The 23,589-nt window shown below is 38.3% G+C and overlaps 1 protein-coding gene and 1 long non-coding RNA gene across 2 annotated transcripts in view; one reads left to right on the top strand and one right to left on the bottom strand.

Annotated features, from left to right (window-relative positions):
* The window catches only part of LOC113455301 (b(0,+)-type amino acid transporter 1-like), a 34,309-nt gene extending 19,922 nt beyond the window's left edge, over nt 1-14,387 (bottom strand). The window contains exon 1 of the mRNA XM_026726571.2: nt 13,609-14,387. Within this exon, the coding sequence (XP_026582356.1) occupies nt 13,609-14,364 (756 nt within the window). The 5' untranslated portion in view covers nt 14,365-14,387. The remainder of the gene's footprint in view (nt 1-13,608) is intronic.
* Nucleotides 482-23,156, top strand: LOC148127841 (uncharacterized). Its single transcript, XR_015740356.1, has 3 exons — nt 482-735; nt 19,586-19,638; nt 20,895-23,156. It is a non-coding gene; the product is annotated as an uncharacterized LOC148127841 (long non-coding RNA).
* The last annotated feature ends 433 nt before the right edge of the window (nt 23,157-23,589 follow it).

Raw genomic sequence — 23,589 nt, 5'->3', positions numbered from 1 at the left:
GGGACATAACAACAACTCTCTACTCTTGCAGACTTAGGGATGACAAACAATTTCACAGATGAGACCAGAGTACAAGAGCTTTCTGGGAATTTACTAATTTCTATCAGAAGTTCATCCCTAATTTGGAAGACCACATATAGCCACCCACTGAACTTTTAAAGAAAGGATGAAAATTCACATGTTCTACTCAGGAGCAAGCAGCATTTCAGGAGTTTAAGCATTGTTTCTCTTCACAGGCATTTCTCAAGCACCCCAGACCTGCCCACCAATTTGTGGTACCAACCAATCAGTGGTGGAATTCAAAAATTTTTACTACCGGTTCTGTGGGCGAGGCTTGGTGGGCGTGGCAGGGGAAGGATACTGTAAAATCTCCAGTCAGAGGTGGCATTTCTCGGTTCCCCGAACTACTCAAAATTTCCGCTACCGGTTCTCCAGAACTGGTCAGAACCTGCTGAATACCACCTCTGCAGCCAATGCATCCAATGTGGCGGTTGGATCATTTTGCCTCCAGACAGTCAATGGGGAAACATTAGATTTCTCTCCATATGTATTTTATTCTAGGTTGCTTCATCCAGCCAAAGGAAATCATGGCATTTTCATAAAGAGTTATTTATTGTAAAGTTGGCTTTGCAACGATGGAGGCACCATTTAGGAGGGACATCCCAGCTGTTCCAGGATCAAACTGCTCACAGAAACTCTGAAGAAAGCACAGACTCTCTTGCCTTGGCGGGTCCGGTGAGCACATTTTTTTCACCCATTTTAATTTTTATATATCTCCTATATATCAAGCTCCCAGAACAAGTTTCCAGACGCCCTATGCCTTCTTTATAGTGCTCTCAATGTCACAATTCTGCAATTAAGCAACAGTTCATCTCTCCATCAAGGTTAGGCCAGTTAGAAAGGCTGGGGGCAGGGAGACAAACTGTTAATTTTGCTTGCTCAAATTAAAGAGCAGCAACAACAAATTGTTTATTCTGGGACTCATGTGCATGACCTACAGGAAGCCCCATAGGATGAGTTATCATCTTTCATGTCTGAAGAAGGATAGCTGCTTCACAATGGTTGTTTATATTTTCCCCTTCCTTAAAGGGAATTATTGTTATGACTGTATCAGGGCAATAAACGGCTGGTTATGGGAAACTGCTTAAAATTCAGCATTAAGTCCTTAGAGACTTTGGATGCCTAAGAATAAGGGCAGATATTGGGGATAATGTTTCATCCGGTCATGGGATGATAGGTAAAATCAGTCCGTAAAAAGCCAGCTGCTTGCAGCAAACCAAATTTGCCTTTGTGACTTTGGGACACATTATTAATAGATTTCACTACTGATCTCCACTTGGTATAGAGGTATGCCAGCATGTTTTTATTGTAGTGTTTTAATTGTTGTATCTTTATTTATACAAGATTTTTTTTTTTGTTTTAACTTTGAAAGCCACTCAAAAATCTTGCAAGTAAAATGGGTGGCTATATACATTTAAGGAAATAAATGAATTCTTGCACTGATGGATTTGTTTACAATTTGTTTACAAAGATGATCCATTTCATTGGCTGCAAGGGCCTCAGCTCAGGAAATAGCACAGCTTTTTTAGACCACGTTTTCAGGTATGCAGGCCTACACAAACATGTAATCTCAAATTGCAGGTCTCAGTTTACCTCCAAGTTTTAGAACGACCTCTCTCCGTTATGAGACATTAACAGTCATTTGTCATCTTCTCACCATCTGGAATCATGTGCAGAAGCTGAGTGATTGAACCAAATATTATAAGAGTGTGTAAGAGGGAGATGCTATGTCTCTTAGCAGCAACACAATTAAATTTAGCTTGCATCACTTGTAGAATTTGCCCACAAAACTCAATATATTCCTACATCAGCATGTCTCCTTTTCATGCAAATTATGGCTTCTATGACTGTTACGTTGCCCTCCAGAGCTCTTGCATCTGCGGACTCGAACATCCTGCAAGAGCGGCAAGCTGCCCATTATTTTTTACAGGAACAACTAGATCTGGCAAAACCCGCATACAAGCTGTAGGCACCCACAGACAAGAGGGAGCCAAAATTGCTGAAGAGGATTTGATGTGGCTTTCGACAAAAATGCTGCCTTCTGCCTAACCTTGCTGCAAGTTGGTCTCAAATTTGATTGGCCCTTTTCCAGTAGTTCAGCAAATAAGGTTGATTTCTCAACATGGCTTCAGAGGGGTCTATGATGACTCACGGTGGCCAGCTGGGCGTGGCTGAGTGGACACAGATGGATCAGGGCTAGGTGGGCGGGGCTAGGTAGGCATGGCTGGGTCTGCGCAGTCAGCTTAGCATGGCTCACTCTGCACGGCTGACTCAGCATGGCCAGGTGGCCATAACTGGGTGCCTGCAGCTGGCTTGGCCCCATTGGCTCAACACAGCTGGGTCGGCGCAGAACAAGTTACACTGGCTAATTCAACATGGGGCAACTTGGTGCCCCTCAAGCTTCTCGCCTCCCCAAACTGCCGGCAGTCAAGTGCATGCGTACACACAAACACACACACACACACACCATTTCAAGCTTGGGGACTTTTATCCACAGAGGAGGAGAGGTCCTTCTCCACAAGCCAGGCATGAGTGGAAGCTTGCCAACCCAGATGTGAATAAAAGTCTCCAAACTTGGAATGGCTTGGTGTATGTGTGTAAACGTCAAAAGAGATAGTTCTCCCAATCCCAGACATCAGAGCATTGGCATTTCACTATCCGGTGCCGACCTCCCCCCGCCCCCTCAAGCAAAGCAGGAGTTGGAGAGCAACACTCCTGTGCATGGAAGCATGGAGGGAAAAGGTTGCAGCTTCCTCTGAGTCCAACATCTGCCTTGACATATCTCTGGAAAGAAGGGCGGGCTGGCAATGGAGTTGCATGGGGAGTGGGGAGGCTGGCCGGGGAAAGCAGGAGGCGGAGGGCAATGCTGCTGTGCCTGAAGGTGTGGAGTCAAACTTCTGCCTTGACAGTTCTCTGGAGCAGGCTGAGGAATTCTGGGAGTTGAAGTCCACAAGTCTTAAAGTTGCCAAGGTTGGAGACCCCTGCTCTGGAGAGCAAGAAGAGGAGGCAGGGGAGCAGTTTCCCCCGCCACTCCCTCCATCTCTCCAGAGATCTTTGTAATTCAACCAAGTAAGAAAGGAAGGAAGGAAGGAAGGAAGGAAGGAAGGAAGGAAGGAAGGAAGGAAGGAAGGAAGAATAAATCATTAATATATTATAAATGAGTGCCTGAAGACTGTACAATGCTCTAGTGCAGATCAGCAATGACACGTTCAATAGCTCCCCTATAAAATCTCTACATTATGTTTTTGCTAACTCCGTAGTTTAAAAATAATGTTCATAGCCAATGACTTTGTAATAAATGCTTTGCTGTTAGATTGGCCGATATAAAATGGATGATTGCTCTGAGAATTAACCACAAGTAAACCAGTGCCAGAATTGACAGTAACGTTTATGACAATTATATATAAAGCAGATCAATGTGTGAACTCTATTATACATTCTGCTTCCATGACCTGCAGCAGGCATACTTCTGTTTTTGGCATGTACCTACTCTTGCTTTTTCTAAACAGTCAATTATGCAAGGATTTGTTAATATCTAATGAAACATTAGCTAAAGAATGAGGAAAAATAGGGAGAAAGTCCACTGAATAACAAACATCAATCTTAGAATTAAGTCAAGAGGTTCTGAAGTGTTCAAACAATTGTAAATGGAATAATTCATTAGATATGGGAACCTGTTTATTTCTTTAAAAATATTTGCTTATTCTTAACAAACGAATGGATTTAGAAATCCAAGATTTCACATATTACTTCTTAGAGATCATTATTTTTTCCATATTTGAGTTATATAGTAGTAATTAGTGGCATTAGAATATCATAATCTCAATATATGGAACATTATGTGAGCCACAAATATTTTAATTTTATTTTTATTTTTTAGAATATCAATATAGAGTTACTTTTTAAATGTACCATCAAAATGGCTCCACATTAAGGAAAATTACCAAATTAAAACTTGGAACATTGATCTACTATGCATTTGATCAAATCTTTCAGCTCAGATTGATTTGCTCTTTTCAAATTTGTTTCTATGTGGAATTCTTTAGTACTAATGAAGGGGACTATAAACAGCTCAGGGTTGAAATGAGGGGTTCTTGGTTCTCTCTGAGCTTGGTTATTTTCTTGTAGATGTTTCATTACCCAATTACCTAGGACTAGAATTGATGATATTACCTAGTTTAAGTAATAAAATGTCTGGAAGAAAACAACCAAGTTCAGACAGTACCAAGAACCCTTAATTATTTAGTTATCTGATAGCAGTACAGCAAAGAAAAATAATTTATCTATAACTCAAATAATCCCAGGGGAAAACAATCAAAAAAATAACAAACCACTCATTTTTGCATCCATGTGGCACATTATTCAATTCTCAGACCTTTTTGCTATTTTTGTATTTAAATATATTATTACATCATAATAATCATATTTAAATATATTATTAACTTGCTTTCAAAAACATTTTTCTTAATCTTGAATATGTATGCCATGTTTTCCCCAAAATAAGACCCAACCAGAAAATAAGCTCTAACACGATTTTTCAGGAAACCAGTAATATAAGCCTTACTCTGAAAATAAGCCCCAGTTAAGTGTCAGCCAGACAAACACATTTAGTGCCATATTTCCCCGAAAATAAGACCTAACCAGAAAATAAACCCTAATATGTCTTTTGGAGCAAAAAATAATATAAGACCTATATTCAGGAAAACACAGGAAGTTATTTGTTGATTAGCATTTTGAACCCACAAAATAATAACTTGGAGGTATTTGGAATCTTTTGGATGTTCCATGCTAAAGCCATTTCTCCTTACTAGGTTACTACAGATAGTCCTCAACTTAGATCACAGTTACTCAGCTACTCAGACCACAACTGTGCCCAAAGGTTGTTAAGTGAGAAATCTGTTAAGTGAGTTTTGCCCCATTTTAAGATTTTTCTTGTTAAGTGAATCACTACAGTTGTTAACTTAATAATATGGGTTGTTAAGTAAATCTGGTTTCCCCATTAATTGCTTATCAGAAGGTTGCAAAAGGTGATCACGTGACTCCTGAACACCGTAACTGTCATAAATATGAGTCAGTTGTCAAGCATCCAAATGTAACTCACGTGACCATGGGTATGCTACAATGGTTGCAAATGTGAAAAATGGTCCCAAGTCATTTTTTTTAGTGATGTTGTAACTTTGAACTGTTACCAAAGGAACTGTTGTAAGTTGAGGACTACCTGAACAGGGGTGGGCAACCTGTGGGATACAATGCTTCAGAATATCTTATGTTTCTCCAAAGTTGGCAGGGCAAAATCTTTGCTTCCCAAATTATCAACTTCCTTCCAGAGACTAAATAATTTTTAATCCAATTATATATTATCCACGGTTCTCTCACAAAATAACAACCACATTTTAATTCCATTCAGTTAGTTGTTCTTTCTTGAGTATTTAAAATATTACTACATGTTTGTTTCATAGGATTTTGATTTAGTATAATTATTATCTAGTCCTAGAGTCCTTAGTATTTATTTTTAGATGTAATTCAAGCATATATGTCTTGGAACAGAATTGTTGCTTACTATTTCACTTTATTTCATTATCTTATCTACGTTCATAATAGGGTTATAGAAATTTCAAAAATGCCTCAACAAAAATGCTCCAATCTTTGACCAAATGCATCACCTATTTTTAGTAATTACTAAAGGTTATGTAATTCTATTCATTAAAAAAGCACCAGCATTATTTTCATATTTCTAAACAGAGCACACATATAGATATTTCTCACAGCAAGTTTAAGAAAGCAGCCTACTCATCAGTTCATATATTTTTTTAAAAAAAAATTCTCTACAGGCTTCTTCACATTACAATGGCAATTGGGACAAGAATGTCTATTGCTAACAATGTTGTCATAAACCATGATGTCACATGAAAGCATTGCTTAGCAATAGCAGTCCCAGTTGTCATTGTAACCCCAGGACCACGTGGGTTGTTAAGCAAGGCCCTCATGTATGAGGAGTAATTTGGGATGAGGTGGAGTCCCAGGCAAATAGGCAGAACTATGGATAGGTGTCATAGATGGGCATTGTGATGGGCACTATGGCGGTTGCTAGGGCCAGACACAGAGGATGAGATGGACTGGCAATAAAGCAGCAGGAGTGGCTTGCATCTTCCTGCCAACTTTCCCATGGATGTTTCTTGTGGGAAGAAATCAGAGCAAGTCACAGATAGCAACTATGGGACCACAGAACAATGGAGCCATCATAATTGTAAGCTGGTGCCCAAGTGCCTGAGTCATGATAACATGACCATGGGAACACTGCAATGGCTGCAACTTCACAGGCCAGTCCTAAGTTATTCAGTGCCATCTTAATTCTGAACAGTCATTTAATGAATCATCATAACCCAAGGACTGTCTGCATCTTAGCAGTCTCTGAGATAAACCAAACTAAAACCAAGTTATAAAACGTTCCATTCCCCTTCAATGAATTCTATTAAAAGAAACTCTGGGGAATCTTGCTTTCTCTTGTTGTTTTGGCCTGCCAAGACAGAACTTCATAGTGTAGAGCAGAAGTGTCAAACTCGCAGTCTGTGGGCCAGGTGCATCATGCGCTGGCCCCGCCCCCACCCAGTTCAGCGAAGGGGAAAAAAAGTCCCGATACGTCATGTGAAGATGCCGTGATGCCGTGAGTTTGACACCTCTGCTATAGAGACTTCAGATGCAACCTCACCATTTTCCTAGTCCCTTTTCTGATGTGATTAATTTCATTTGCTAAAACCTAAAGGATTGAGGAAAAAGCCTTTTTTAAAAAAAAAATCCACTATATTATAGGAATTGCCTAGTAATTTGAGCAAAGGGCAGAAGAGAGAAGTAAATTAACGGTTTGTTCCCATGATTCTGGCCTTAGATTTTTCTGCACACACAAAAGGAAGATTGAGGCTAATGGAAAAGGTGGTGTATATCACAGGGAGATGGCCTTGAAAGAAAAAGGCAAGAGCCAGGATATAGACAACATTTGTTATGTCCTAGAAAGTCCTCAATTAGCAGCCTTCATTAGGACTGCAATTTTCTTTGCTAAGCAGTGTAGTTGTTAGGCAAAAGAGCATGTGATCCCACTGCTTAGTGACAGCCATTTTGGTAGTCTTGGCTGCCATTGTTATGCCAGAACCAAACTGTTATTAGGTGAGGACTTCACACTTCTTTTGCCCAGCTGTGCTCACCTATGCTTCAACTCACCCCACCTACCTATCTCTCCTATCTCTGCCATTTTGGCTGTCCTGCATTCAATTGCCCCTGTGCCTTCCATCGTTGTTGCCCTCAGTCTGCCTTGCATCCCCGTACTTTGCCAACCTGCTATACCCTGCTGCCCCTGGTGATTTTTGCCCACTTCTTCCTCCTGAGGGGGTGACAGGTTGGGTGCAGCAGGAGTGGTACATAGAAGAGAGGTGGGGAGAAGGGCAGCAAAGAGCTGGGCAGTAGGTACAGTGGAGTGCAGGGCAGCCAAGAGGGCAGAGATTGAGAGGAGGTGGGAGGTAGGTGGGGAGGATTAAATCAACCCTTCAGACATAAATGTGGGAAGGTTGCCAAGTGCTCAAATTATAATCATGTAACTGCAGGGGCACTGCAAGGGCTATAACTTAGAGAGGCTCCTCCCTGATTCATGGGATATAAGAGATAAGAAAATAACTTATAATCAGGCTTGCAAGATTTCATCCTTAATGAAGTATAGTTCATTATACTTCATTAGAGTGCGTTTCTAGGTTTTGTTTAGCCAGAAGGGCTGGCATCACTCCTTTTTTACAAGTGAAATCATATAATTGACAATTGCATATGCCAAATTGTAGAGTCAACATCTTTCAGGTCTTAAGGCTGCAAAAAAGTTACAGCAACATCACATATATACATACAGGCTTCAATTGCTGTCAGGTACAAAGGTTCAGAAGAATATGTTAAGCTGCAGCACAGAAAATGCCTTCAAGCTTATACACAAGAATCTAATCAGCTAATGGCCAGCATTAAATTGGCATGATATAAGGGTCGAAGGAATTCAAGGCAACTTGGACTTGGATCACTTGTGGCAACATAAGGACTCTAAACTTATGACATGTTTAACTCTGTCCCCAGTTCCACTTGCTCTTCTTCTACAATGACATGCCATAACTGCCATCTTGAAGGGTTTTTTTTTAACCTCCCTATGGATGCTGCTGGATAGCTTATTGATCTGAACAGGACTTTACACTAATTAAATTTATATTAATGTAAAAGAAGATTAAAAGGCAACTGTGTGCAACATAACTAGCCATTTTTCTATGTACAGTACCTGATAATATGATTCACAATGTTTAAGCTATTGGCCATTTGATGGCTTCAGCTTTAACAAGTTGCATTTGATTCATTAAAGCAGTTCTGTCTTTTTTTAAGTCTCATGCAAGCCTAAAAATGGATGCGCTTTTGAAAGAATGCCATGCTTGAATTTTTGCTCTGCCCTAAATACAGAGATACATTTTTTTTCCAATTCTAGTTAATAGACAAAAAAAAAAGCCTCTTTGGAAATCGCAGCATTCTTCAGCATTAAATTGTGCTAATGTAGAAGAGGAAACAGGATTGCCATGTGCCAGTTCCATAAGGCTGGGTGACCTAATCTTACATGCATTGTATTCCATGTGTTCTAATATGATGCAAATATGGTACTTTGATCAATTCATCATGGAAACATTTATTGGATGCAGAGAGCAGGGTTGCCCATTGAACCTCCACTGATTTTGAATGCTAGTTTATAGACCTACACCAATATCTAGATGAAGACTATTCTTTGCATCCAAGAGGACTATTGTTAGGAATGTAAGTCACCTAACAGGTATTTGGGTCAGCAATATATAAACCAGGATAGACATTTTAGTACTATGTCTTTAAGAGATTGCAAAAACTGCAGTTGGGTGTGGTTTTGCAAATGGCCATAAGATGGAGCCAGAAACTTGGGTTGTTTTAGTTTTAGTCTCAGAAGAAGTCTCAGTGAGTCTGTTTCCTTCTGTTGGAGAGTTCTGCCGTTCATCCTAATTGACTGATATTCTTGGATTTGATGTAAGTCTGATACTGAACTGTTTTTGACACTGGACTTTGTTATTGGATTATCCCTGGACTGAAAACTGACTGGTTTAACCTGTGAATGACTTTGGACTGCCTATTTTGAACTTTGCTTAAACGTTTCTGGAAGTAAAAACCTACATTTACTGTACAGTGTATATGTGTGCTGTTTATGTATTATTCAAACACTACTTTCAATATGTCTCCCTGTATGCGCTCATTCTCCTAACAGGGAATTACCTCAACACTGGTCATGGGCCCAGGCCATACCAAGCTCAGATAACTGAGAATTAGTGTGAATACACAATACTGTATACAGACAGCTGTTTACTGTTTAATTGTGGGTTACTATCCTGGAAAAGATGGCACAAGTCACTTCAACAAGTCTATCACTAATAACCTGGTTGGATGGAACAAACCATGTTTCCTGGTCTATGAAGGGCAGTCTACTTCTGCGTAGAGAAGATTTATGGAATGTAGTTCAAGACCCACTGGATGTAAATGCTTGGGATCCAGCTAAGGAGGATGATGCCAAGAAGCTTGCTGACTTTAAACAGAACAACGAACAAGCTCTTTGTATAATTGGACTAACACTGATTGACCAGCAGCTAGTCCATATTCGTGGAGAAGAGTCTGCTGCTAGGTGTTGGGAAAATTTGAAGAGGATTTATGTTCATGACAGTGTAGGTGCACACATACATCTTAAACGTAAACTGTTTAGAGCATGTCTTCTGAAAGGTGGAGCTATGTTAGCTCATTTGAACTTCATGAAAAGAACTTTTCAAGAGCTACATGAAAAGGAACTGATATTTTCAGAGCTGCATCAAGTTTATATCATTCTTTCCTCACTGGATACAAGTTATGATGATTATGTATCTTCACTGGAAGTCCTGCCCAGAGACAAACTGACATTGACTGACATAACTGGAAGGTTGTTAGAAGAAGCAAGGAGACAGCTGGATAGGGACCAACTGAGGAAGGAACAGCCACAAGAAGAGAATTTGTCTTCAACTGCCTATGCTGTTAGGAAATGTTTTTCTTGTGGGGCTAGGGGACATATAGCTAGATTCTGTAAGAAGGGAAAACAACAGAATACTGGTAATGACCAGAAGGCCAAGAAGAATGTTAGTTTAGCTATGTCTAGCAATTCAACTGTAAACCATGATTTGTGGGTTGTTGATAGTGGAGCATCGCAATGCATTACTAAAGATAGAAACAGGTTTGTAAAGATGTCCACGAGTAAGCAACATGTATCATTGGCAAATGGATGGAAGATGAACGCATCAGGTGAAGGTACTGCATATTGTTCTTTTATAAACGAACATTTAACTATGTTATATGTACCTAAACTGAAATTTAATTTATTATCAGTAAGGGCTTTAGTTAATATGGGTTATGTAGTAACCTTTAGGGGAGATAACCGTACAATAGAGAAAGAGGGTAAAAGTGTTACTGCTAATTTAGAGAATGATTTATATGTGATGCATGATGACCACTTGCAGACGGCTATCTCAGTTTATAACAATGTTAGGCCACATGATGAATGTATACATTTACTACATAAACATTTGGGGCACATTAATTTCAAAATGCTCAAACAAACTGTCAACTTGTCAGAGGGAGTAAAATTGAAACCCTGTAGCAAGTATTTAAACTGTAATGCTTGTAGCCAGGAGAAAAGTAAGGTTACTCCTGCAAACAGACTTAATGGGTTTAAGACCAAAGAACCTTTAGAGGTTGTGTTTGCTGACATAATTGATCCTAAGAAACCAAGTTTAGGAGGTACCTGCTATATTTTGAGTATTATGGACCATTACTCACGATATGGTTTCTGCTATCTTATGAAAAACAAAACAGAAACATTCCAACATTTCTTTAACTGGCTAAGGTTTGCTGAGAGAAAAATGAGGAGTAAAGTAATTACTTTAGTTACTGATAATGGGAATGAGTTTGTTAAGAAAAGATTCCAAACTATGTTGAAATTGGCTGATGTTGAGCATAAACATTCTGCACCTTACAGACCACAACATAACTCATTTGTAGAACGAACAGGGCAAACATTACAAGCCATGGCTCGCACTATGTTATCTGATTCAGGTTTGCCTGAAACACTGTGGAGTGAGGCCATAATGTGTAGTAACCATGTTTTAAACAATGTAGTTAACACAACAACTGGAGAATTGCCATTCACTCGTTGGCATGGCAGAAAGCCAAATTTAAGTTATTTACACACATTTGGAGCTCCAGCATGGGTGCATATTCCCTCACAAGTAAGACTGAAAGGGCAACATAGAGCTAAGAAGTTATTTTTTGTAGGTTATGAAGCCAACCATAGATCGTTTAGATTCTGGGATCAAGGCACAGCTCATGTTTATTGTAGTGCTAATGCAAAATTTCTTGAGCATGTTGGGTGGGATAAACTGGAACAGGAATCCAGCAATGATATTATTATTGACACCCAAATAGTCCCTAAAGATAAAATCAGTAAACCACAAATAGCCATTAAAGAGGAAGCACAGGATGAAGTAGTAGAACAGGCACAGGAGGAGGTAGAAGAACAGGAGCAGGTGGCACAGGAAAGTCCACCAATAAGCCCTGTATTACCAAGACGTTCAACCCGAGTAACACAACCGCCTGATAGATATCAGGCTAGTGTTGTATGCCAAGTGAACAGAGTTCCAAGTGACTATAGTGAACTAAAACTGTATCCTGCTAAGGATCAGGCTGCTTGGCAGAAAGCAATGGATAAGGAACTGGAATCATTAAAAAAGTTGGAGGTATATGAAAATGTTAAGTTACCACCAGGTAAACATGCCATAGGATGTAAATGGATATATAAGCTTAAGACAGGTGTAGATGGGACTGTTACCCATAAAGCCAGGTTAGTAGCACAAGGGTTCAATCAGACAGCAAATGACTATGATGAGGTGTTTGCACCTAGTCTGAAGGCTACTACATTAAGGGCAGCATTAGTGTGGGCAGCTAAGGAGAAATACATTGTAAATCATTTGGATGTAGAGACGGCATATCTGCATGCACTGTTGCAACACACTATATATTTAAAGAAACCTTTAGGTCTCAAAAATGATAATACTGATAATAATGATTGCTGGAGATTGAAAAAGAGTCTTTATGGTTTAAAGCAATCAGGATATGAGTGGAACCAAGGTATAATTAAAGAATTAACTAAGATAGGTTTTGTAGCTGGCATGGGTGATCCATGTTTGTTCAAAGGGGAGAGTAATGGTGTAATTTCAATATTGTTATTATTTACTGATGACATAGCATTAATCACTAAAACTGAACAAGAAGCTACTGAAATAATCACACTGTTAGAGAAAAAATTAAGATAAAACAGTTAGGAGAAATCAAACAATATATTGATTTAAAGATAGAACTAGGGGAGGATACAAGATCTCACAGGCAGATAAAATTAACCAATTACTAAAAAGTTTTAAAATGGAACTTTGTAAGCCAGCTAAAACATCAATGAGCCAGGAGTTTAGCCATAGTGATGTTCAAAGTCCTATTTTTGATAAGAACATTTATCAGTCCTTGATTGATAGGTTATCTTATCTCAGTAATTGGTCAAGACCAGATATTGCTTACAGTATTAATCAATTAGCAAGATTTAACGTTGAGTTGACTGAAAGGCACTACCAAGCTGCTAAACATGTGTTAAGATATCTGAAACAAACAATGCATTATGCATCGTATTTGGAGCCAAAAGATGAACTGAGTTTAACTGCATATGCTGATGCAAGTTTTGCTACAGACATAAATACATGAAAATCTACATCGGGCACTGTAGTATTATTGGGAAAAGCATTAATTGGATGGAGGCCTATTAGACAGAAACATCTAAGTTTGTCAACAATGGAGGCTGAATTCTCATGTTTGTCTTTACTATGTACAGATTTAGTTTTGTATAAGCAACTATTGATTGATACAGGAATTAATGTAGCAGATTCTATTGTTATTTATGAAGATAACCAACTATATTATAAGAATTTGCTTATAAATGAAACCTGATACCATGTAATTGCTTGGCATCTTTTACCATTCTATATATGCTCAGGAGCATATTTTTAACAAGCATTCCTGCTGGACACAAATCTCCAACAGAAAGAAACCTAGAAATTCTCATTTAAGATAGTGACATTGTTAAGTCTCTTCTTTTCCTTCCTATACATGTCTGTAGCCTTATTAGAACACCATGCCACTAGTTCTACTAGTCAGTTACTTCTAATTTTTTTTTTTAGTTTCTTTAATGAAGGCTGGGAACCTAAGCCAAACAGGCAGAAATGACCCATACAGACAATTTCCAGAAAATTGGGTCATATGATAACCCTGAGTGTCAAATCTGCAGATCTTAACCAACTATCTGTAAAATGTCAAAATAAAATCACAATTCAGGTATTATCCCTAAGTTAAATTATAATGTATTAATCTATTAAAAAATAAATAAAAGCAATCTTCACTCACGTCAGGTCTTTTAACTTCTTCAGTCACCGAGTTCAAGACGTTCCATCCATCAAAAGACCAGAGACCTTGATAAAATGCAATTCCAATAGCTCCAGCCTCCATATTGGTGTTTTGGAAAGCATCTTGGAAACTGTGGGTTTGCCCCTGAGCAAGCAGCACTAGTCCTCCCACTGCGATGACCAACAGCGCCAAGAGCTTGGCAGCCGTAAATATGTTCATCATGGACATTGCTAACCTGACACTGAGGCAGTTGACCAATGTCAAGAAGAGGATGCAGCTTATAGCAATGCATTTGATCATGACCTGAGGAGGGGAACAGCCAGAATAAAATGGCACCAGAGCATACTCTGCAAAGCTCAGTGAGACAGCTGCCACACCGGCAGGCCTTACTACAATGATTGAGCTGAATGCAAAAAGGAAAGCTGGAAGGGACCCAAAAGTCCTCAGGATGTAAATGTAGTCACCCCCAGATTCTTTGATTAAAATTCCCAACTCAGCATAGGACAGAGCTCCAAAGATGACCACCAAACCACAGGCTGCCCAAATAATGAGACTACCTCCAGGGCTCCCTATGTTATGCAGTACCCACTCTGGTGACATAAAAATACCTGATCCAATCATAGTTCCAGCTACGAGTGAGATAGCGCTGGTTAAGCCAATTTCTCGCTTCAAGGTCAAGTTCTCTGACATCTCACTCGGCTGAGCAGCTGAGTTTGGGAGGTTGCTTCTGCTCTTCCCTATGATAGGACTTGCCATGCCTGTTTCTTCAGCAGACTGGAGCAGGGCTGTCCATTGCGAGGAATAAATTAGAATCCACACTTTGAGTTAAGTTAATGATTGCAGGCACTAAGTGTCTTCCCGCATTTGGCTAATATACGTGAAGTCCTCAAAGCCCTACCTTGTATGAAACATTAAGGTTATTTTTTACTCGTGAGAAGCAATTTAGGATAGGAAACACAATAGTGAATTGTTTGAGCTCTGGTAACTGATCCTCTTGATTTTCTAGACGAGCAGAGAATCTTCCTGCACTGGAGAGCCTTTTTTGTATCAGTTTGCATCAAGGTAAGTAGTTGTTGTACTTAGTCCCTTCTGAAGATAAAAGAAAAGCAATTGGGAATATTTTACACCCACCTTCTTACAGAGAAGTCAATGGGCTGGGAAAACATTGAAGAGGAGTTACTTGACCAGCCTACTAATTCGTATGGAGTTGGTTTCAGACTCAAAGAGATCCAGTCATGAATATGCCTAACTTAAAACTCTGCTTAATATGCCATCTCATGGAACTCATTGAGCTGCCCTGGTTTGTCTCTGTCTTCTACTACTACTACTACTACTAATACTACTACTACTACTACTTCTACTACTACTACTACTGCTACTACTACTACTTTACTGAACAGAAGAAGGTATGGTGAACATTTTCAGTTTCATTGCTGGAGTCCTGGCCGCAACTGAACATGTCATTTTAATATTCCATAGTTTTCAGAGGCAACAGAACCACATACCCTCGTGGGGTGGCATGCTTTTTTATGGTACAAAGGAACTAAAACACAGGGGTATTTTAGAAGACATCATGTACGGGAGTCTCTGTGGTTAAACTGGGAGAAGGTTAAAAGACAATGTTATTTGAAAATTCCAGTCTGGCTATCGACTATTGAAGCATTTTCTTATCCTATAATATACAAAAAGGAACAAACAGTTAGATATGCTGAAATACTGAATGAAAAGGGTGAACTTAAATCTATGGAAAAAAACTAGAGGAACAAGGTATGAAGATGAATTGGTTTTCATATGCGCAAATACATTCAAGGTATGATAAAGATTCTAAAACAGAAGGTTTCTATGATAAATTGACTGACTTAGATAAGATTTTGACAGGTACTGATGAAAAGGTGATTAAAAAATTGTATGGCTGTTGATTAGAAATTAAACTAGAAGAAGAACAAGTTAAAGAAACTATTATTGCTTGGGGGAAGAATTTTGGATATGGGATTGATTTAGAGAAATGGCAATTGTGGTCTCAAAATTATAAAATGACAATGTCAACAGCATATAAAGAAAATTTGTATAAGATGTTTTACAGGTGGCATTTTTCCCCCAACAGGAATAGCAAGAATGTTCAAGAATAAATCTGAAAAATGTTGGAAATGTCATCAGACACCTGGCTCATATTACCATACGTGGTGGACTTGTGCGGATGCCAAAAAATACTGGACTAAAATGCACATGTGGTTGGAGAAAATGATGAAAAAACATATAGACTTGAAACCAGAGATATTTTTATTGGGAATTTTACCTGAAATATGTAACAAAGACTTGAAATACCTGATTGTAAATGTATTAACAGTGGCTAGGATTATATTTGCTAAAAATTGGAAAAATGAGAAGATACCATCACAGGAGGAAATCATTAAGAAAATATTGGAATGTGCTGAAATGAGTAGATTGACATTTGAAATTAGAGAACAAGATGATGAACAATTTTATAAAATTTGGGATCTTTTCTATCAATGGTTAGATAACAAAGTACAGTAATGAAATATATAGATTTCTAGAAAATAATAAATATATAAAGATGTACTTTTTTTTCTTATTATAACTACAAAATGATTTTAGGATAGATTTGGGATGATAATATGAACTGTTATGCAATAAATTAAGTAAATTATGGTTATCTTGTAAAATATGAATGAATAAGAATATAGTCAAATGATTGATTAATAATGATACTAATGTATTTAGTTTTCGATTGATAATATGAGATTATATGTAATGTAATTATAATTGAAGAGTACGAAATGGAAGCACAAAACAATCTGTAAACCAACCGGCACACTGTATGTATATATATATGGAAGATGGCTTGTTGTTTTTATGTTTTGTTTGTTTATGTTTGTTTTTAAAAACCAATAAAAAAATTTTTTTTAAAAAAAGAACCACATATCCTCAGCACTGTCTACAACAAAATCAATTGGAAGGGAAAAGCCCCAGTGATACCCCTGAGCCTAAGTTCCTGAAACAGTCTAATTTGCTCCCCCATACACCCAAATGCAAATCAACACTAGTACTCAATCCGAGATATGACCAGACCCCCATAAGAACCAAACCAACTCCTGTATGCTATTGTTATGAATAGTACCAGTGGCTACCAAGTTCCTCTAGGAACATCACATTATTCCCATGGACATCACCACCTTATGGAGCCCCCCAAAGTGTGTTTGTGGGGTTTATTAATCATATAATCATCCTTAAGAAAACAAATACCTATTCCCACCCACCCCACAACACAGGCACACAGAAGAAGCTGCGCCATTGCACAATTCTCAAACTGTGTCAAAGCAGTCCATCCTACTTTGGTGTCAGTGCAATAGAACAAAACCTGGCAAAATCAGGTTGTGCAGTCTTTGGGATCATTTGACTATCAATATTCCAGCTAAGGTAAAGCCACTGGTGACTTCCATGGAGAGAAATTGCTGAGTAGAAAAGTGTTGTTTTTTGGAAGGTTCCTCACAATATTCAGCCAGATCATCTACAAAATATCCACTTTAGTTTTAACAGCAAGACATCAATATAATCTGGCTGTGTCTGAGTTGCACCACATTGTGCCACCACATTGCAGATAATAGCATAGTGCTTCAGGCTGCGGTGGATAACAATGTGTATTTCAAGGGTGTCTTATGCAGAGGATTCCAGTTCTTGTGGTGGCACCTTATTTTTGAGATTCCGACTCATACTATGGCTAGAAAAGGTCTTCCTATGGCACACCCATTGGTTAATGAATGGGGTGTTAGCTGGTTCTGTTGTCCAGGAAAAAAAGCCTAAGCAAACAACTTCAGTTGAGAAAAATGGCAGCTTAGATGCCTCCAATGTTCTTGGCGATGATAGGAAAGCTTCTTTTGCTCTCTGCACAGCAAGGAGGCCCCGTTTCTTCCTTTGGATTTAAAGAGGAAACCAGAAATTGACTCGGGTGATCCCTGGATTGTCAGTTCTTGCAAGTAAATTGCAGAAACAGAATTTTGAGATGAGTGTTGGGGCTGTGTGTGTGTGTGTGTTTGCGTGTGTGTATGCGTGCGCAAATGAATACTTCTGTTTAGAAGACTTTATTAGAGACTTTATTTCCGGAGCTATATTTATAGTGTTATAAATGTTAAGTGTTAAGAATTTTTTTAAAATATTTGCCTGAGTTGCAAAAACTTGGAAACAAAAGAGACTCGGAGCATCTAAACAGAATTAAGTTGATTTTTTATTTTTATTTTGGAAGGCTATTTTTTGATGAATCTACATTCTTCAGCTTGGAGCATCAAATTGCTCTGCTTGTTTTTTCTATCTACCTTCCTATCATTGGGTTGGATTCATAAACAAGGACTTCCTCCTTTGAATTAAAGGCTGTTAATAAATCATTTGCCAGCAGTGTATGATATAGACCAGGGGTGTCAAACTCAAGGCTCGGGCGGGGTAGATCCAGCCTGTGGGGTGCTTAGATCCGGCCCTTGGGGCTGTCTTGGAAAGAGTGAAGGATCGGCCCATGGTGCCTTTGCCAGTGAAAACAGGCTCTCAATCTCTGTTTTTGGCTGGGACAGCCTTCTGCAACCCTCTGCCAGTGAAAATGGAGCTTGGGAGGGCCACATGTAGGCCTTTTCACTGGCAGAGGGTTGCAGGAGGTCGTCCCAGCCAAAAACAGAGATTGGGAGCCTATTTTCACTGGCAGAGCACTTGGGCTACACAGGCGCCCCTGACATAAGTGACATCAAGCTAGCCACGCCCACCCCGGCCCCCTAAATTCAAACACAACCCTGATGCGGCCCTCAATGAAATCGAGTTTGACACCCCTGATATAGATATGGCTCCACATAGGGGTACGAAGATCAGGGTTTAAAATGAGCAGCAGCTTCCACTGTCCCTTAGGTGATTATTTGACTTCTTCAGTACAACATTAGCACAATCTTTAGAAGTTTAGTTTAAGACTTTGAAAAACTTTTTTAAAAAAGACTGGATAAGATTTCAGTGGAAATTAAACCATTTAATGACAAGATGGAACTTTTGGAGGAAAAAAAATCAGAAATTAAGGATCTGAAGAGAGGACTGGACAATTTGGCAGGGCAAATTTGGCTTTGGCGGAACTCTGAGAGAAGAAACTCTGAGGTTTAAGGTTATTCTAAACAGAACCCTTTTGAAAATATATGAAAAATATTTATTGAGGTGTTAGATGAGTTATTGAACTGGGAAGAGGAACAGATGGTGGGACAGTTGGACAAGGTCTTATCGCATAAATTCACATCAGACTTTAGTGAGAATTTCTTCATGGAATCAACAATATATGCATTCCCAAAGGCTCAAATGATAGTTAACGGTAAATTGATTAACCCATATGATATTCAGAAGAGGGACAAGACAAGGTTGTCCTCTGTCCCCTTTGTTGTTCATTTTGGCTTGTAAAGCTTTGAGTAGATTTATTAGACAAGATGAGAAGATAATGGGCGTAAAAATAAAAAATAAGACCTTTAAATTGGCAGCTTTTGCTGATGATTTGATTTTGATTTTATAGGATCCCCTGAAAGGGATTGATTCTTTGATGAAGAAACTGAAATGTTTTGTTGTGCCAGCAGGTTTTAAGATAAATAACTCGAATACAAAGATGTTGGTTTAAAATAGGACTCAATCAAATCTTTATTCAGTCATAGACCAGCAAATAAAATACAAAAACCAATTAAGACACAAGAAAAATAGTTATTCTAAAATATCTAAAAAGGGTTAGGGTTAATGCTATGCAGATTATGGAACAGTACTTGTCTGTAGTCAAGGAAATAAAATCAGATTGATGCAACAATAGCATCTTGAGATAAAACAGATTGGACTCCTCAGGATATTTGAAAGGTGTCAAAATGGCTTTCTTTCGAGGATTCGATTTTCCTGCTGGGAGAGCTCCGGCACAAGGATATGGACAACTGCTTGAAAGCTGGATCTTTTTATTTTTCAGGAAGGTGGAGAACAGCGAGAAGTCTGCGTTCCTGGGCTAGCTAGCTTCTTATGGTAAGTCCCTGGTTTTTTATACCCTTTTCTCCCTTTGTAAGTTGATTTTGTGTGAGTGTTTGTATTTGTGCCTAATGTTTCAAATCCTATTTGAGTTTGTCTTTATTTCTGTCGGAGGGCAAACTCCACGGGGTGCGGAAGGCAAACTCCGTGGGGTGGCCAGATTGTATTATCGGCTTTCTGTAATCTCTTTTAGATAGTTTTTCATATTTGTTCTGTGGCAATCTCCTGCCTGTCCCTTTTGTAATTTATATTTTGTGTCTTTTGTCTGTTTGTTTTGCTTATTTGGTATGTTCTGTGTTTTCTAAATCATCTTTTGTTTCCTTTTCCTATTTGTCTAGTTTTCTTAATTACTTAGGCTTTTGTCTATAGGAATTCTTTAATACTTTTTATTTGATTCCTTTTCCTATGTAAGTTTGTTTTCTGGCTGACCTGATGTTCCCCTTGGGCTTTTCCTATTTTTTGTGACACTACTGCCTTCGTGAAATTCCCTTTCCACAATGAAACAAATATTATTGTGGAATTAATAATTGTTAGCAAACATCTGCATGGAGAGGGCAATAGAGAATAGCATGTTCAAGTGATTCAATTATTCCTCCACTACATAGACACAGTCTCTGTTGAATGGGAATTTTTTGGTATCTTCCTTCAGTAACAGCTGTTGAGAGGGCATTGAATCTGACTAAGGAGAAGGCCCTTCTGAATGTTGGGGTTGTTATGCAATTGAGATGTCCAACTGGTTGGAGAGGATGTTCAGAGTGGCTGAAGAAAGTGTTTCTGGGTAGGCTGGAAAGTCTACTTGCAGCTCTAAATCAATTGCTCGCTATTTGAGATCTTTCCGGTGGATGTAGATTTTAAAAATCATTTTATTAGATATTCCATATTGAGAATTTGGAACAATTATAAGGCAAAATTGTTTCTTAACATTTCTTTATGTTTTGCAGCCCCCAAACCCATTTTTGGAAGGGAAATGATAACTAAACAAAAATGACTTGCTAAATTTTTCTCAAAGAGCGCATGACTTTAAGAATGGGAGAAGATTTTGGAAGGCTTTACATGCCATTGAATACCTTTGGTTCAGCTAATGGAGATTTACGGTAAGTTGGATAAGAAGAATTATGAACTTGGAAAGGGAGGGCCATCCAAGGGGCAAGGTGAGTGAATAAGGATTCTAAGTCATCTTTTGAATCCGTGCTTGTAATACTGTTTTTGGTGAGCTTTTCTTAATACTCTCTCTTCTATTTCTCTTTTCATAGCTGCTGCTGCTTGCTTAGCTAGCAGAAAGAGATTGGTGATGTCATGAAATTTTGCCAGCATTTTCTTTCGGCAAGAGTTCAAGGGATCCAGGAACCTTCAAACCAGTGCATTCAAACTGGTTATTTTTACACATCCCTGCCAGAACCACTAAATGCTAATTGGGCCATTTGACTTATACAATAAGATCAAGGAAAATATAAATACCACATAAAGCCAAAATCAGATGAACCACTTTTTGGCTGTGCTTCCTTGCTTACAAAGGTAACCCTGTCACATGTTGGTGGAAGACACCATGATGTGGGTCAAAGGAAATGCTTCACAGCAAAGCTAAAGACCTAGTTTTATTTTGGCATTTGCAGGTAATGGATTAGGTACCACAAGAAGTTATATCAGAGATCCTGGAAAGCTACTCCAAACAAGCTATCCAAAATTGGTGGTTGATCTATATCTTATTTTCCTTACCAAGCCTAATCTTATTAGTTTGTAGAAATATAACATTACAGTGAGTCCCACAGAAAGATAGCCTTGCTATACAGAACTTCAAGATGAAGCTATCTTTCGGAGCTATCTTTTGCAATGATTGGCTAAGAATTATAAAATATTTAATATGGCCAAATGAGAAACTTCTGTGAAAGACCAAGTTTCTCTTCCAGTATTTCTTCAACATTGTGAGCATATTTGCTCGGGCTATATTACAGGAATATAAAGCGGATTAATATTTAAACTCATTTTTTGCATTCCGGGGACCAGCGAAGCAAGTTTACAATATGGTGTGAAGTTATCCAGTGTTCCAGCCAATCAGCCATGTCATCCTCTAAGATATTCTTTTTCTTGGCTATTTTGTTTTCATTTCTCCTGGCAGTCAGCTAGATTTCCAGGGTTGCTGCAACTAAGCAGTCTTACTTGGGCTTTCAGATTTTTAGGTTCTGGGTTTTTGATATTTTCCCTTTAAGCTGATATGCAAAATGTGTGTTGCTTTATGGCTCTTACCTTGTTTGGCTGTAAATAGTCTGGGCAGTGCCATTGAACTATATAACAATGGTTCTCATTTCTAAGCCTGGAAGATAAAAAATATATCTCTAGGCTAGCCAGTTAGCTAAAAGGGATTGCTGGGCTTATTTCCTTTTTCCATGAAAACTGCATCCTCCTGATACCCAGGGCTGTTCTACTGCTCCAGAAATCCTGAAAATAAAATGGAAGATTCATCAGAGAAAACCAACTTAATTAGAAACTATGGATATGGAAAGTTCATACAGATCCTCTTATTCTGAACTATACCTCAGAAAAACCTCAGTTGTCATTTTACTTGAGAAAAAAAAATGGTTTGAGGACTGGCTAAGTCCTGATTTGTGTAATTTGAAGGGATTAGCCCTGCTGAAATAATGTTCCTCTGCTTTGGGTTTGCCCCAGCTATTTCATCATGCACTCTACACATTTAAGCATTTCTCTATATTTGGCTATGAAAATATGTGTTCTTTTTGCCTAGTCTAATTTCTAAGCCCAAATTGGATTTCAAGACTTTTTTGCCAGTTTGGCTGAAGTTTATCAACAAGTGAGCATTGAAGATGTTACCTAGTTTGGGTAATGAAATGTCTGCAAGAAAACAATCAAGCTCAGAGAGCATCAAAGACCCCATATTTCAACAACAAATATTCTTATTTGTTGACTTATCAATCCTTTCAGAAGCACTTGCAACATTTTGTAGCTGTGCCCATTTGTCATTGCTAATCTACATGGATACAAATTGTCTTTCTGAATATGTTGAATTCCTTTTTAAAACAAATAAAATTGAAACAAATCTCCAGCTGCTTATATAGACTTGCCATTCTTGTTCATTACTGCACAGAAACCCTACCTATTTCAGAAAGTTGTTTTTATCAAGATCACTATATTGGCAACTTCAAGCTATAATGTATTAGCTAGCAAGACCATACTCTTGATAAAAGAATTTTCTGAAAAGTGTTGGATTAACACGCTGTGTTATTTTTGTTTCTTATTGGTACTTGAAATATTCTCCAAGTTACGGTAGAGGTCATAGCATTCAGTGCCTGCCCTCTTTTCTATTTTGTTCTTCACTGATTGCTGTATATTCTGAAATAAATAGCTTTGTATTTGGAACAAATGAATGTATAATTTTATCCTTCTTAAAAGCTGGAACAACTGGATACAGAAAAGGCAATCAATCAATATATTAACTGGGTTCACATATTATACTAAGCCATGTTTTGCTTAGCCACAGTTTATTCAATAAATCCCAATTGTTGACTTTGCATTATAAGCTAAATTGCAAGGTTAAAGTTTTATCAACCAAACAAGGCACTTTAGTCTTAGGATGAAAGCCTTTTTCTGTAGAGTCACAAGAGTCCAATAATTAGGAATAAGAAAAATAAATAACGTAAACAAACAAAAAGATCATGAAGCCTTAATATAAAATTATCTAAGCAAGGAACAATTTGCTTTAGAAAAGTCTGGTACATTAGAATTAGAATTAGAAGAACTTTATTGTCATTGTACAAGTACAACAAAACTGTGGATGCACCCCAGCAACTGTTTGCAATACAATAAAACCAAAGCACTTAAAAATGAAGATAAGAAAATAGAGTATCCATCTGCAATTTGAGAGTACAATATCTATGAATATACACAAAATATACATCCAACACTGACTGTAACGCTTAGCCGAGTATAATACAC

The sequence above is a fragment of the Pseudonaja textilis genome, chromosome 1 (assembly GCF_049901715.1).
Source record: "Pseudonaja textilis isolate UNSWEBS1 chromosome 1, rPseTex1.2, whole genome shotgun sequence".
Classification (NCBI taxonomy): domain Eukaryota; kingdom Metazoa; phylum Chordata; class Lepidosauria; order Squamata; family Elapidae; genus Pseudonaja; species Pseudonaja textilis.
Note: the sequence above shows the minus strand (reverse complement) of the source record. Positions and strands in the feature narration are given on the sequence as shown.